A 15003-nucleotide genomic window follows, 5' to 3' on the forward strand; every position below is an offset into this window, starting at 1 on the left:
AGCCAAACTGGGGCAACACGCATGGATGCCTAAAGGTAGCTTCAACCTCATGGCAATCCTCCTGCCTTCTGCCCAGTATAGAAGTATTCCCTTTGGGCCTTTTCTCTATCTTTATAGACCAATGGTGAAAACCATGCACCTTTCCTTACTACCCTTGCTCATCACTCATCCACAAGCCTATCAACTAAGCAAAGGCAGCACAGTTACCCTCAGAGGGAGACAAATAGGGAAGCCTGGGGATGCTTCCTGCCAGGATTCAAGCAACTCAGCACAGCAGCAGGCAGAAATGAATTTATTGTATTAGAAAAAAACACCAATGAAAACCAGCAAACACCTCCGTATTAGACATAATTAGTCTGACTTCAAGGAAGTCATGGAGGAATCTCAAAGAAACACACCAGTCTAGGAGAGGATGATGGTCTCATGCCTCCATTCCCTTATCCCTTGACCAACTAACCAGTGGACAGGGGTGTCTATTATGTGACATGAGCCACACAATTGTTCTTCCTCTCAGCTCGCTTGTACATGCCCAGGTGGAGTTGCCTGGTCATGAACAGGGCTCCTGAGATACTGGGACAGAGAAATGTAAAGGTGGGACGTTGGGTTCCTGGTCTGGGATTCTGGTGACAGTGGGACTTGCACAGGGGAAGGAGAGCTTGCCTTCCAGCTGAGATCAGAGAGACTGTCCAGTCTTCCTATCTCTCTGCTAGCCATGCCACAGGCATTGGCATGGATGGCTGCTAGACATGACAGGAGACAATTCAAGCAATTAAGTGACTAAAATCCTCAAGCAAACTTCTCAGAATATCATGGTTATTGTGTTACTGCTATGAGGAGGAAACCAGAGAATGGCCATGTGAGAGTACCCTGAGGACAGAGGAGAGAGCTCTGGGCAGAGATGCTACCAGATGGGGCCAGGCAAATGAAAAACTGATGGCTTCCAGCAACCTCTACCTTCCCAGACACCAAGCTTCGAACACTCAACCTTCTAAGCCACATTCTGCAAAACAGACCAACACTAAACAATCCCTGTGACAGCCACACAAGCCTGCACACTGTTGAGTCTTGAGATCCATTTGACTGTGACCTTCAATTTCCAAAACATCACCTGACATCCTAGGTGGACATAGCTCTGGTCAGGCAACAGGTCAGCTCTGAGGCAGAGATCTCTATGATGCCTACTGCTATGGCTAGTGGCAAAGACAGCAGGGTACGGGCAAGTGTGAGCCAATAGGATCTTTTCAGGGAGGAAAGTCCTGCCCTAGAAGGAAACATTGGGCTCAAGTTTCAGAAGTGGCAGGAAACCATGGTGGGGGACTCCCCAAGGTTGTGGATCCAAGTCTCAGGTGCCTGCTCTGAGTTCCCTTCTCCATATCCAGTCCCCTATATGAGCTAGTAGAAGGCTGACACCAAGGAAGGGGACCTTAAGGTCCCTCTGGAATCTAGAGTCTAGGTCATAGACTTCTAGGCTATTCTTGCCTATGAAATCTTAGCAGCATATCATTAGGAAAACGCCCATTCTCACCCCAACCGCACCCCGTAAGGTCAGAATGACAATGGAGATAAATGTCTATTCAAGACACATTAGGGATAGTGTAAAAGTTCCTACTGGGGAGAACTGTAAATTTTCTTCCCACCATGAATCTACATCATTATGGTATTCTTTCTATATCAGAGACATGATTCAGGAGAACAATCATGTCCCCCTAGTATCTAGCTGACGAATCCATACTGGTTTGAGTGGCTGGCTCTGTTGACTATAAATAACTGACGGAATTACTCTCAGACAGAAGGCCTGTGTCTCTGCTGCTGGAGCCTAGACCTTTATTAAAGGTGACAGGTCAAGCTATGCTGAAGAAGAGCAGCTTAGGGGCGGGCATCGAGGATTGGCACTCAGACAGGAGGAGGAATGGCTTTCTCCTGTTTTCTCTGGCCTCACCCCTGCTGCCAGTCTCCTTTGATCCTGATGCTCCGGCTGCTCCGGCTGTGACAGGTGGCCTTGTCTCGGGAGGAGGGGGCAAACGTGTGGTTAAAGAGTTCACTTAGGTTGAGTTAGAAGCCTACAGCTGGCCCCCGTGTCCTCCAAGTCCTTTGGTTCAGTTACTGCTAGAGGGTGACTGCCCCAGGGGAGCGGACAGCATAAAACTCACCTGGGTCCCACAGGTGTGGCAACCTGGGTGGAATGTGGGTGTTCTCTGGAAAGAGGGTCCAAGATGGGCTTCTCCCAGACTGTGACTCTTGCTTTCTCTTTAAGCAAGCACCCTCTCTCTCCAGTGTAGAGGACGCTTAGGCAACAGCGTCAAAAGTGAACTCACAGACAAGACAGCCTTAATAAATTAGTATAATACTATTAGAAGGGACGGCATTTGTTCTCTCAGGAGCACTGTCCTACATGCACCCGATGAGCTCCTTCCCTGGGAAATTTAAAAAGCCGTCCCTGTTAGCTCTGATGTAAAATTATAAAATAGAAATCTGGTAGGGTTTGTTTTGTTTAAAAAGGAAAAGCCCTGGAGAGGAGGGCGGTCCCGTGCAGTCCTGTTAGCTTTGGCCATTGGGTCTGCCCACAGAGTTCCCTCCTGGAGGCTGGATCTGGATGGAGTCCAGGAAGGGCCGAAGTGCTTGTCCAAAGGGCCTGTGGAGAAACAGACATGAGCTGGGAGGCTCGGAGTGCAGCCTCCCCACAGACAGAATGGGAGCCACGGATGCGGGTCACGGCAGTACCATCCACACTGGCTTTCTTTTTTGAGAGTCTCTCTTCACAGTCTTGGATATTCTAGAACTCACTATGTAGACCAGGCTAGACTTGAATGCACAGAAATCTGCCTACCTCTCTGCTTTCCAAGTGCTGGAATTAAAGGCTTGTACCACCATGCGTGGAGATTATTTTTATAAATATATTAGTATATTAGTGTTTGTGTACATACATACATACATACACACACATATATATATATATATATATACATATACATACATATATATATATATATATATATATATATATATGAAATATATGGTCTTTGAGTATTTCATACAATGTGTTTTGATCCTACTAACCCTCCCTCTCAAACTCTTCTGAGATCCCCCCACCTCCCTACCTACCCTCCTTGTGTGCCTACCTTCTCCCCCCATTAAGGCCACTCTGTACTGACCAAACATTCTTGGATGTGTGGCTTTCCACTGGAGCATGACAGACATATCAGGAGTTACACTCTTGGAGAAGACTGACCTTCCCTCTCCCAGCAGTTAACAGGCAGAGGTGGGATTTTAGGTCCAACTCCCCTGTCCACACTGGGCTTGGGTCTGGCTTGGGTCTGCCCAAGTCTCGTGCACGCAGTCACTGCTGTGAGTTCCTATGTTCCGCTGCCTTGCTGTATCCAGAAGACACTGCTTCCTTGTAAGCCATCCACTGCCTCTGGCTCTTAAGCTCTTTCTATGGCCCCTGTTCCATTTAAGGCTGAGGATTCATTCTCCAGTTTCTTACTTGGCCTGTTGTGGGTCTCTGGCTAATCAACATCTACTACTACAGTTTTCGTTAGGTTTGCTAAGTGTTCCCCAACCTAGATCCATGTGTTAATACTGGTTCTCAGCTGTGGAACATTTAAGAGGTGGGTCCTGTTAGGTCATTGGCAACATGCCCTTGAAGGAGACAATGGAACCTTCTCCCTTCTCTTGCTTCCTGGCCACCACAAGGAAGCAGCTCTGCTCTACCATGTGCTCCCACCATGGTGACTTTCTTTATCACAAGCTCAAAGGTAACAGTGTCAGATGACCATGGACTGAAACTTCCGGCAAGGCAGCATGCCAATGTAAAGTCTTCTTCTTTATAAACTGAGTATCTCACCTCTGCTCCAGGAGCAGAAAGCTCACTAACAATCTTCCAAATAGCTTGTCTTATGGATTTACTCCCAGGCCCCCTTTTCTGTGTGGCCCTACCATCTTATTACTGATCCTACAAGGCCTGCTGAGCTGTCATGGAACAGACTGGCTGCCCACAGGGCACTGGAACTTTCTGTATTGATGTACTTGTATCCTTTGTTGAAGGGATAGTTCCCCCCCCCCCCCCCCCCAGGGTTTCTCTGTGTAGTTCTGGCTGTCCTGGAACTCACTCTGTAGACCAGGCTACAGAAGGGATAGGTTTAAGACACGACTCATGTAGACTAGGCTAGCCCTAATTACTGATCCTCCTGTCTTCCCAAGTGCTGGGATTTCAGGCATGTACTAAAACACCCAGCTTCTTTCTATAAATTCTTTTGAAGACAATACAAGCTGAGGAGAGAGAAAGAAACTGAGGCAAAAAGCAGAAGGAATCAGATGATAAGCTGGGAGTGAGCATATTTCAAACTTAAGATTCTTCCAGAAAACAAACTGTTCTATTCAGAGTAACTAACTGGTCATGTGAACTTCGCATGACCAGTTACTCTAAGTGTTGATGTCAATTTCTGGAGGGCACTTGGTTTGTTTCTGTAATGATGATTGGCTGGAAAAGCACTGTAAAAATGGGGTCTGGAGAACTCAAGATTACTGTACCCTCAGATTGGTCTCACGCTGGGCATGGTCTCATGCTGGGTGTGGTCTCACGCTGGGCATGGTGATTAAGGTCTTAATCCCAGTACTCACTAGGCTGTGCATACAGATCTCTGTGCATCTGAGGCCAATATAGTCTATGTAGTGAGTTCTAGGTTAGTCCAGTTACATAGTGAAATCCTGTTTCAAAAAGTAAGTGCCCATGAAAGATGAAGTGGCTCACGACACACTATGCACACAGGCTTTATCCTCAGAGGCTGTTACCCACCCCCAGCCCCCTTTTCTTACTGAATATGTAGCCCAGCCTAGCCTCAAACTCACTATGTAGCTCAGACAAGTCTCAAATCCCTGTGATGCTGTTTGTCTTAGCCTCACAAGTGCTAGTATTCTAAGCGTACACCACTGTGCCTAGCAGATACTGCCATATTTAAACCATCCCTAAAAACAAGTACTTGTAAACTGTTCCAAGTGTTAAATCAACTCCCACTCAGACAAGCCCAGGGACCCCACCCACTAACAGCAAAAGCCTTTGGCTACTCCACTTCGCTCAGAGTCTCAGGACCTAGATCTGGAGGCAGGGCCATGCGGTTTTGGACATCTATCAGGTAGAAGACAGTCTGAGGCCTGGGAGACTTGGGTTCCTCAGCAGCCCTACTGTTTTCTACATAGTTTGTTTTTGTTTTTTTTGAACTGAGGAGTTTATCTGCCAGGGAGTTTATCCCTGTTGGTCAGGACCCCACCCAATTCAGGAGAAACCAGAGGTAACACAAGTCCTAGAGCAAGCAGAGGCAGCTTGATACAATCAGAAAAGGGAGTATGTGCTCTTTCATGAGATGTCATCTGGGTGATGGCCCACAGGCCCTTCCCAAGGACCCCATCAGGGGCAGAGGAAACTTCTGCTAAGGGCTTTCCGAGCATTGTGAATCCAAGGACAAGCAGAATCTAGTCTCTTGAGGGTATCAGAGCTCAGGGTGTGGATGACTGAGACAAGCCACAGTTTGGAACTGGGCTGTCCTGTTACTCCGGATTCTGCCACCTACCGAAGCCTGAATTATAGATAAGCACTCTTGGGAAATGGCTTTGTGTATAAGACACTGGGGTTTCATGTAAATATCAAAGCTATGTCAAGTGGGTTTCTAAACTCTGTGGTGGCACGTAAACATAGCTCCAAGGAGGCCGAAGGTCAGACTAGTGCGCTGGTAGTGGGAACAATGGTGACCTTCTGTGGTGGAACTTGCCACCAGACAGGTCCTATTGGTTGGGAGGATTCGGCTGCCCTAGGGAAGGGGCACTAAGTTTGAGGGTTTCCTGTCTTTCCTTTTCTTTCTGAGACAGGGTCTCACACAGCCCAGGCTCTTCCCAGGAAGTCTATTAGGGAGCTGAGGCCGGTCTGATTCTCATGACTGCCTCAGATGGGGGTTCTTCAGAGTTTGCAGGGGTAGAAAGAGTGGTCACACTCACGTGGAGAGAACTTCTGAGGGCAAGTCGGTGATGTAAGAAGGGATCTTCCGCCCAGTCAGGAACTGCGCCACTTCATTGCTAAAGGTGTTACAGTTGTGTTCAAAGAGGTTGTAGGCTTCTCCTCTGTACATGGAGAGAGGTTTGGAGAGCAGGTGAGAAGGCTGGCAGCATCTGTGTGGAGCGATTGACTGTGGAGTGGGCAAGTAGGCAGAGCCTTATGTGAGGACTACGACCAGTCCTCTCAAACCTTGCAGAAGGACTGCGATCTGCAGACCTGGACTTCCGAGCAGTGACTTACAAGGGAAAGATGAACCAGAAACACATGGCTTCTACACAGTTCCAGAATCTTTACACTCACACCAGAACTAGGATTAGAGGTGATCTCTTAATAAAATTGTCTAGTTTTTTTTAAAAAATTATTTACTTATTTTATGTATATGTATGAATGTATGTTTACCATGTTTGTGTCTATAGACTGTGAAGGCCAGAAGACTGTAAGTCCTGTTACTGGAGTTACAGGCTGTTGTGAGTCTCCATGTGTGTCCTGGGAACCCCGGACTTTATCTTCTAAGAATCTCTCAAGAGATGTTCTTATTCTCTAAGCCATCCCTCGAGCCCCTCCTCGATCTTTTTTTAAACATCTATTGTGTGTGTGTGTGTAAACATGAATACAGTCAGGGACAATGTGTGAGAGCGAGCAGGTCCTCTCTCCAGTGTGGGCTTTGGGGCTCACACTCAGGCTGCTGCACCTATGGCAATGCCTGTACCCCATGAGTCATCTTGCCAGTCTTTGACTTTTTTCTTCTGTTGAGACAGAGTCTCTATAGCTCAGGTAGGCCTTTCATTCCAAATGTAGTCAGGGGTGGCCTCAAACTTCTAATGTTCCTGCCTCCACTTCTGGAGTGCAGGGATTAAAAGCATGTGCCAACATACCAGTTTAGGTTTCTGTGGTGTGGGGGCATTGAACACAAGGCTTTGTGCATGATGGGAAAAGCATTCTATCAATTGAACTACATCCTCAGCCTGACTTCAGTTTCTCAATATCAATTAATGTAAGTTGGTATTTCATCTCATTCCTACCACAAACCCTGTTTTCTATTAGGAAAAACACTTGGCCAGAGGTGGTGGTGGACACCATTCACTGATTCTAATCAGAAGGATTGAGGAGCCTCTCTCTCTTTGAGGCTTCAGCAGACAGCATGCTGAGATATAATGCTGGCTGTTGAAGAGACTTGGGCTCTTTCTATAGCATAGTAACTTTCTCTTTTAACGAGAGTAAAGAGCAATGAGGCTGGAGCTGAGGGTCCGGGATGGCCAAGCTGGCCCGGCCTTCCAGGGTTTGACTGTCTAGTGGAGCACAAAAGCAGTCACCACCCTGTCCTTACTCACCGGAACAGAGACTCCCCCAGGGAGGACAGGTATTCCAGAAAGATTTCTTCTGTGACTTCTGTGTTCCCCACATCAACCACAGAGTCTGGGGGCCCAAGCAATGTCCCTCCCTGAAAGAGTCAACCCAAGAAAGTCACTAAGTCACTGTCTCTACTGATTGTTTTTTTTTTTTTTTTTTTTCTTTTTCTTGGCTGTTCTGAGGATGAAACCCAGGGCCTTAAGCACACTAGGCAAGTGCTTGATTGCTGAGACCCCAACATCCTGTTAACATTTTAATTTTTTATTTTACTAAGGGATCTTGTGAGCAGAAGGCTATGTTTCCCATCTGTTAGATTATTTTTAGACAGGTTTTTACTATACAGCCCTGGCTGGCCTTGAACAGCTCCACCTGCCAGTACATCCCAAGTGCTGGGATTACAGGTCTGTACCACTGCTGCAGGCTTGAAAACATTTTTTTATTGTGACTTCCTTCATAAAACTACAAAAAACTATCCCATCAGCTTCATCTTTAACTGCTGGAACATTCTTGTCACAGGAAGAGGGCTATTTCCTGTTTGTATCAAGATTACACAGTGAAAAATTGGGCTTCTGGCTGCTTGTGGGGCCTGGAAGCTGATTCCTGTGCATGTCTCTGCACTATCCATTCACTCTCTGGTTAAAAAAAAACAGACAGAACTCTAGCTGAGTGTGGCAACACATGCCTTTAATCCCAGCACTCTGGAGCAGAGGCAGCCTGATCTCTGTGAGTTTGAGGCCAGCCTGGTCTACACTGTGAGCTCCAGGACAGCCAGGGCTACACAGAGAAACCCTATCATGAAAAATACAAACAACAAAAAGACAGAAACCTAGAACCTTTGGTCTTCTTTTGTCCCCAGTAGATGATCACAAGGGCAGGACATGACAGCTGGGCTGCAACAGGAGAGTAAAGCAGTGGGAACAAGAGCCAAAGGGCAAGCAATAGGACATCAAGGAAGGTAGACCTGGGAAAGCAGAAGACTCTGGAAAAGCAGAACACTCCAGAACACGTGCCTGGGAAAGCCATCGATTGACGGCCCCAAGCACTTCCCTTGAGGTGGACATTGTTCTAGGCTTTGGGGAAGGCATGGTGAGCAGAAGCAGTAATTATGATAACTTTGATACCAGAGGAAAATTACCTAATGTCCCTAAGAACAAGAGGTCACTGTTGCAACTCCTATTGTTCACCCACATGACAAACACGTATTGAGAACTTACACGCTACATCTAAGCTAGACAATGGGAGTATAACGTATACAAGATGCGAGATGTCTGTCCTCATGAAACTTAAGTTTATTAGGGAAGGCAGGTAAAAATTGTGTACTCCAGTGGATCACGACAAGCGGAGATAAGGGCCGTGCCGGAAAAACGCAGAATGTCATTTGTTGGTCCCTGTGACAGGGGAGGGCCAGGCTGAGATCTGACTGAGGGAACTGACACCCACTCAGACCTGAAGGACAGAGAGGCACATCCAATAGAAGGATTAGAGAGCTATCCTGAGGCTGGAGTCTTGGTTTAAATGGTCAAGCAGGAAGAGGGCAGAGGTCTGAAGAGGATGGCTAGAGAAGGATCCAGAGACAAATCAGAGGGGTCATGGAGACCCTTGTGGAACCTCTGGCAGTTAAACTGGGAATACTTTGAAAATTGAAATTCCTTAAAAACAAAACAACAACAAAAAACCCCAGCATCTAAAACTCATCATGTAGGGAACAGTGGTACATACCTTTAGTCCTAGCACTCAGGAGACAGAAGCTGGTAGATCTTTGTGAGTTCAAAGCTAGCCTGGTCTACCTAGAGTTTCAGAATAGCCAGGGCTACATAGTCCCAGCACTACGGTCATGAAGAGGGAAGAATCAGAAGCTCACAGTCACCCATGGCTACATGGTAAGTTGGATGCAAGCGTGGTGGTGCATATCTTTAATTGGGAGGGAGAGGCAGGGCGATCTCAGAGATTCCATCTTAAAAAAAAAAAATTCTGTCTCCAACATGGAAGACAGAGGGAGATCAGGCAAGTTTCATAGGTCCAGCCCAGATAGGAAGTGCTCAGGACTGCAGTGAAAGCTCTTGGGAAATGGGAAAAGATGAAGAGAGATAGACTGACTTAAGAACTGACCAGGCTTTTTGGGTTTGAACACATCTGTGAGCCCAGAGCCCGGAAGGTAAAGACAATGAGCATCAGGAGGCTCCAGGCTCTCAGCTGCACAACGGTCGAGGCCAGCCTCAGCCACGAGACCTTTCAACTTCAAAAGTGAGCACAAAGAGAAGTGACTAGGCTTAATGAAGGGGACAGTCAGTGAAAAGTAAGAAAGACTTTCTACTTATGATATCAAAATGAACACATTTTGCTTTTTGCTGGTCTTTGCTTCAGTACAACCCATGACAATCCTGAGACGGCTCTGAGAGAAATACTCTGAAAAGGACACGGGTATTAGAATCAGAAAGGTCACCTGAGCCACAGGAGTGGGCTGACTGGAGGAGGACAAATGAGTGGGTTAGCTGGTAAGGGTGTCATGACTGAGGATTCTTCTCCTGTCACTCTCCTGCTCTCCCTACCCCCGGGTGCTGAGGAGGGAATACAGGGCTTTCATGCCAGGCCAGTGTTCACTGAGACACACCTCCAACTACTGAAAGCATTCTAAGGCCGCTTTTCTTTCTTTGGCTTAACATTTGCTTAAACATTATTTATTTATGTGAATGTATATATGTATGCATGCAAAGTGGCCAGAGAATAACTTATAAAAGTCACTATCTGGTTTGAAGGGATCAAATTCAGGTCATCACACTTGGTGGATGGCAAGTAACTTGTACCTGCTGAATTATCTCATCTCACCAGTTCTGTTTTTTTTTTTTAATTATGAATATATATATATACATATATACATATACATATATGTATATGTATATATGTATACACACCAAAGAAACAAGGTTCTCTGTGTAGCCTTGGCTGTCTTGGAACTAGCTCTGTAGAGCAGGCTGAGCTTGAACTCACAGAGATCTGCTTGCCTCTGCCTCTGTGGAATTAAAGTGCTGAGATTAAAGGTGTGCACTAGCACCCCCTGGCTGTATATATATATTTAGTTTAATATTTATTTTTATGTGTTTTTCTTGCATGTGTATGTCTCTGCACTACCTGCATGCAGTGCCTGAGGAGGGCACTGGAACTAGAGTCACAGATGGTTGTTGGCTGCTACGTGGATGCTGAGAATCAAACCTGGGCAGCGCAGCTAGGGTTCTTGACTGTAAGTCCTGTTTGTAGGTTTCACTACACTGTATGCTATGAGCATGAGCATCACCGTGAGCACCTGTCAGAGGAAGAGTTAAGGGATGGCTCTCTCCTTCTGCTGTGTATGTTCCTGAGAGGGAGCTCGGGTGTCAGGTGCAAGTGTCCCGCCCTGCCCAGCCATCTCTGAGCCATCGCACTACTCCTTTTTACAGAGCGTCTCATGTAACTCAGGCTAGCCTTGAACTCAATAGGTAGCCAAGAAAGACTACCAATCCTCCTGCCTCTGGAGGAGGCACCAGGATTACAAAACTACTTAGCTTAAGTCTTTTTTTTTTTCTCTCTCTCCTACTTTTTTTTTTTTTTTTTGAAAGTGTCTTTTACCATGTAGCCCTGGCTGTTCTGGAACGTTCTGTGTAGATCAGGCCAGCCCTCAACTCACAGATTTGTCTGTTGCTTCCCAAGTGCTGAGATTAAAGGCAAGTGTAGTGCAGCACCATACCTGGCTTAAATGCTAATACGAGGAACTGCCACAGGCCAGAGGTACTCACTAGAAGCTGAACTTCTCAAGCAGTAAGATCCCACTCCCTACACATCTGCAGGTAAGGGGAGACACTCACCGGGGTACAGCTGGAAATACCGCCGCTGCCGAAGAAGAACTCATCCTTGTGTACAACTATAGAGGTGTGCCTGCCACAGAGAGGACAATGAGCCAGGAACATACAGCCTCTCCAAGAAAAAGCAAGTACCATTCTGCAGTGAGAATGATGTCTGCCCCAAGATGTCACCATGGTAGCCAATTTCTATTAGCCAGATGAAGACATGAGTTAAGACAGTCTCAGTGTCCCTCTGAATCTGGGATGACTGATCTGGGCCTGTCCCCACCCTCATACCCAAATTCACAGAGGCACAAGTCTCTTGTCCAAAAGTGGAATAGGTCATTCATGGAACGTACACACACCTTTAAGTATCATTTAAAGATGACATACAATGTCTAACATGATGAAAATGGCACTGAATCATCGTACTCTACTGTTTCAGGAATAATGGTAAGAGTATGTAAGCTTAGGACAAGCACTTTTCTAAACATTTTCCTCCTCCCTTCCTTCTTTCCTTCCTTCCTTCCTTCCTTCCTTCCTTCCTTCCTTCCTTCCTTCCTTCCTTCCTTCCTTCCCTCCCTTTCTTTCTCAGACAGTCTTACTACATAGCCTTGGCAGCCCCAGAGTTCACTGTGTAGAAAAGACTGGCCTCAGGGCTGAGAGATGGCTCAGCACTGCCTGCTCTTCCAGAGGACCTGGGTTCTATTCCCAGCACCCACATGGTGGCTCACAACTCCCTGTAACTTGAGTGTCAGGGAATCTGACAACCTCTTCTGGCCTCCTGAGCACCAGGCACTTACAGAGTACAAAGACACCCATACATCCATACACATAAAAATAAAAACTGGGCCAGCCGACAGTAGCATATACCTTTAATACCAACATTCAGAACTCAGTACCTGGGAGGCAGAGGCAACAGATCTCTGTGAGTTTTAGGCCAGCCTGGTCTAACAGGGTGAGTTCCAGGATAGCCAGGGCTACACAGAGAAACCTTGTTTGAAAACTAACCCCTCCCCACAGGGAGAAAAAAAAAAAAGCTATGGGAATTGAGAACAAAGAGCCAGGCTTTGAGCCTGGGGCTGCAGACACTGAACTGGGCAGTGAGCTGCTTTGCTTCACAGAGTAGTCAGTGAGGAGACCCACACTTACCAGATGCCTTCCAGTTGTTTCCCTGTGGAGAAAAGGAGAGATTTAGTCATTTGAGACAAGACTGAGTGCCTTCTCAGGCTGAGTAAATCTAGAACTCATTCAAACCAGGAGACAACTGTGAGAAACCTCCTGGAGGACCTTCTAGAAACTCCTCTATGGCAGTCAGCCCTCGAGTTGTGACACTGTGTTCAGGAAGCTCAGAAGCCATTTGCTTTATCAGAGAGTGACATAAACACACTGTTGTGTTTGTCTGTTCTTGTTTCCCATCTGGGGTTAAATCAACTATGTCTTTTCCACCTCTATGTGTCATCTACAGCAAAACCAGAGTAAATCTGGAAGATGTTATCCACTTCTTCAGTAAGGTGCAATTCTTCAGAAAGAATGGAGCCAAGCTAAATGCTTTGTGTCTTATAAAGGCAATGCACGCGTATTTGATGCCAGGGGAATGAATCCAGGTACATAAACATTGCTAACCACGTGCTCTTCCACCGACCTACACTCAGGGCCTATATTCTATTCCTTTACCTACCAGCAATGTTAGGTATCAAAATGCAGATACAGCCTATCCTACCTTCAGAAGCTCAAAGTCAAGTAGAAAGAGATACACACATAAATAATTAACCAAAACACCATGCTGATAAGCACTGAAACAGTGGTTAAAAAACGGTCTATGTTAATAAAGATAAAGAACTACCTTCATGAGCCTCAATTCGACCAATGAAGGAGCGAGCAGGGGCAAAGCTGGGCGTATCTGCCAGAGAGAACAGTCTGCACAAAAACGTGAAGACTGAGGTTCTGCAGGGCAGAGGGCAGGTGTGGTGACAGAACAATGAGCAGCCAGCAGGCCTGTGGTGAGGCAGGGTGGCCTGGCCTGGGTAGGAGAGTACTCTAGTCAGACCCACTTATTAAAAATAAAATTATTTTTATTTTTTATGTACATTGGTGTTCTACCTGCACATATGTCTGTGTGAGGGTGTCAGATCCCCTGGAACTGGAATTACAGACTGTTGTGAGCTGCCATGTAGGTGCTGGAAATTGAGCCTGGGTTCTTTGGAAGAATAACCAGTTCTCTTAACCGCTGAACCTCTCTCCAGCCCTTACAAGTGATTCTTACATGTATTTATTTAGAGAGCGTACAGTTCCATAGTGGTCAGAGGACAGTTTGCAGGAGTCAGTCCTCTGCTTTCTACATGTAAGCTCCGGGCAGCAGATTCAGGTTATCAAGCTTGCCGTCAGGTGTCTGTACCCACTGAGCTGTCTTCTGGCCCAAACAAATGACTGGCCTTCTATTTTTATTTGATTGTAGGCTGGAGATCAATTCTAGGGCCTTGTGCATGCTAGGCAAACACTCTAGCACTGAGCCACATCATTAGTTCATTAGCCCTGCTCAGTTCTGTTTGAGGTAATTTACTGTATAGCTCAGGCTGGCCTCAAACACAAAGCAATCCTCCTAGCTCAGATTCTTTTCTTTTTTTTTTTTTAGTTTTCCGAGACAGGGTTTCTCTGTGTAGCTCTGGCTGTCCTGGAACTCATTCTGTAGACCAGGCTGGCCTCGAACTCAGAAATCCACCTGCCTCTGCCTCCCAAGTGCTGGGATTAAAGGCGTGTGCCACCACTGCCCGGCCCTAGCTCAGATTCTTGATGCTGAGAAGATAAGCATGTACACCTAACTTAGACTCCCACGTGTGTGTGTGCGTGAGCGTGTGTGCGTGCCTGTGCTCTCCCTCGTGGAGGCCAGAGGTTGACCTTAGGCATCTTTCTGAATCACTCTCCATCTTGTTTTGGCCCCGCATCTCTTAACGAGCCTGGCATCCCTGATTCAGGCAGGCTGGCTAGTCAGAGAGCCCCAAGAATCCTCCTAGCTCCACTTCTCCAATATGGGGGTTACAAGTGTGTACCACCATACTTGGCACTTGCTGCTCTTCTAGAGGACTCAAGTTTGATTCCCAGACTGTCATGGATGGGGGGTGGGAGGGTGGATTCAGAATCGCCTGTAACTCTAGCTCAAGGGGACTGAATGCCCTTTTCTGGCCCCCAAGCACCTGTACACATCCACAACACAGACATACCACTTACATATAAGTAAAAATTCATCTTTAAAAAGATGCTATGGTAATGGCAAGCAGGATGAATCTGTAGGTAAAGGCATGTGACACCATGCCTAATGACCTGGATTCAATGCCTGGGTCCCACGTGGTAGAAGAACCAATTCCTGAAAGTTGTCTTCTGACCCTCCACATGCATGTATAGTACTTACATGCACACTAAACTTAAACTTAAAGAAGAAAAAAGATGTGTGGTAATATGAGTATAATGTAGTGGCACCATGCTTATAATCCAGCATTTGGGAGGCAGAGGCAGGAGGAAAAAAATGTTCAAAGCCATCCTCATCTACATAATGACTTTGAGGCCAGCCTGGGCTATAAAATGCTGTGAGAGATGTAGAGACGATGAATTGGAGAGAAGAGTTAAAGAACAGATTAGAGGTCAAGGATAAAACTACAGGAGACAATACACACAGCACACAGGAGGACAGGCAAAGAGACAATTCACACAGCACACAGGAGGACAGGCAAGGAGACAATACACACAGCACACAGGAGGACAGGCAAGGAGACAATTCACACAGCACACAGGAGG

The 15003-nt window shown here is 46.5% G+C and overlaps 1 protein-coding gene across 2 annotated transcripts in view; it reads right to left on the bottom strand.

Moving 5' to 3' along the window:
• Nucleotides 1–275: 275 nt before the first annotated feature.
• Nucleotides 276–15003, bottom strand: part of Desi1 (desumoylating isopeptidase 1) — a 24419-nt gene continuing 9691 nt past the window's right edge. The window contains exons 2-6 of one of the 2 annotated variants that reach the window (XM_028789988.1): nt 12364–12385; nt 11236–11305; nt 7378–7487; nt 5989–6111; nt 276–2632 (exon numbers count right to left, since the gene is read on the bottom strand). In XM_028789988.1, the coding sequence (XP_028645821.1) occupies nt 2539–2632; nt 5989–6111; nt 7378–7487; nt 11236–11305; nt 12364–12385 (419 nt within the window). In that variant the 3' untranslated portion in view covers nt 276–2538. Of the gene's footprint in view, nt 2633–5988; nt 6203–7377; nt 7488–11235; nt 11306–12363; nt 12386–15003 lie in introns of both variants that reach the window. The other variant, XM_028789990.1, reaches the window with a different exon arrangement.

This window comes from Grammomys surdaster, unplaced genomic scaffold (assembly GCF_004785775.1).
Source record: "Grammomys surdaster isolate TR1022 unplaced genomic scaffold, NIH_TR_1.0 125852, whole genome shotgun sequence".
NCBI lineage: Eukaryota > Metazoa > Chordata > Mammalia > Rodentia > Muridae > Grammomys > Grammomys surdaster.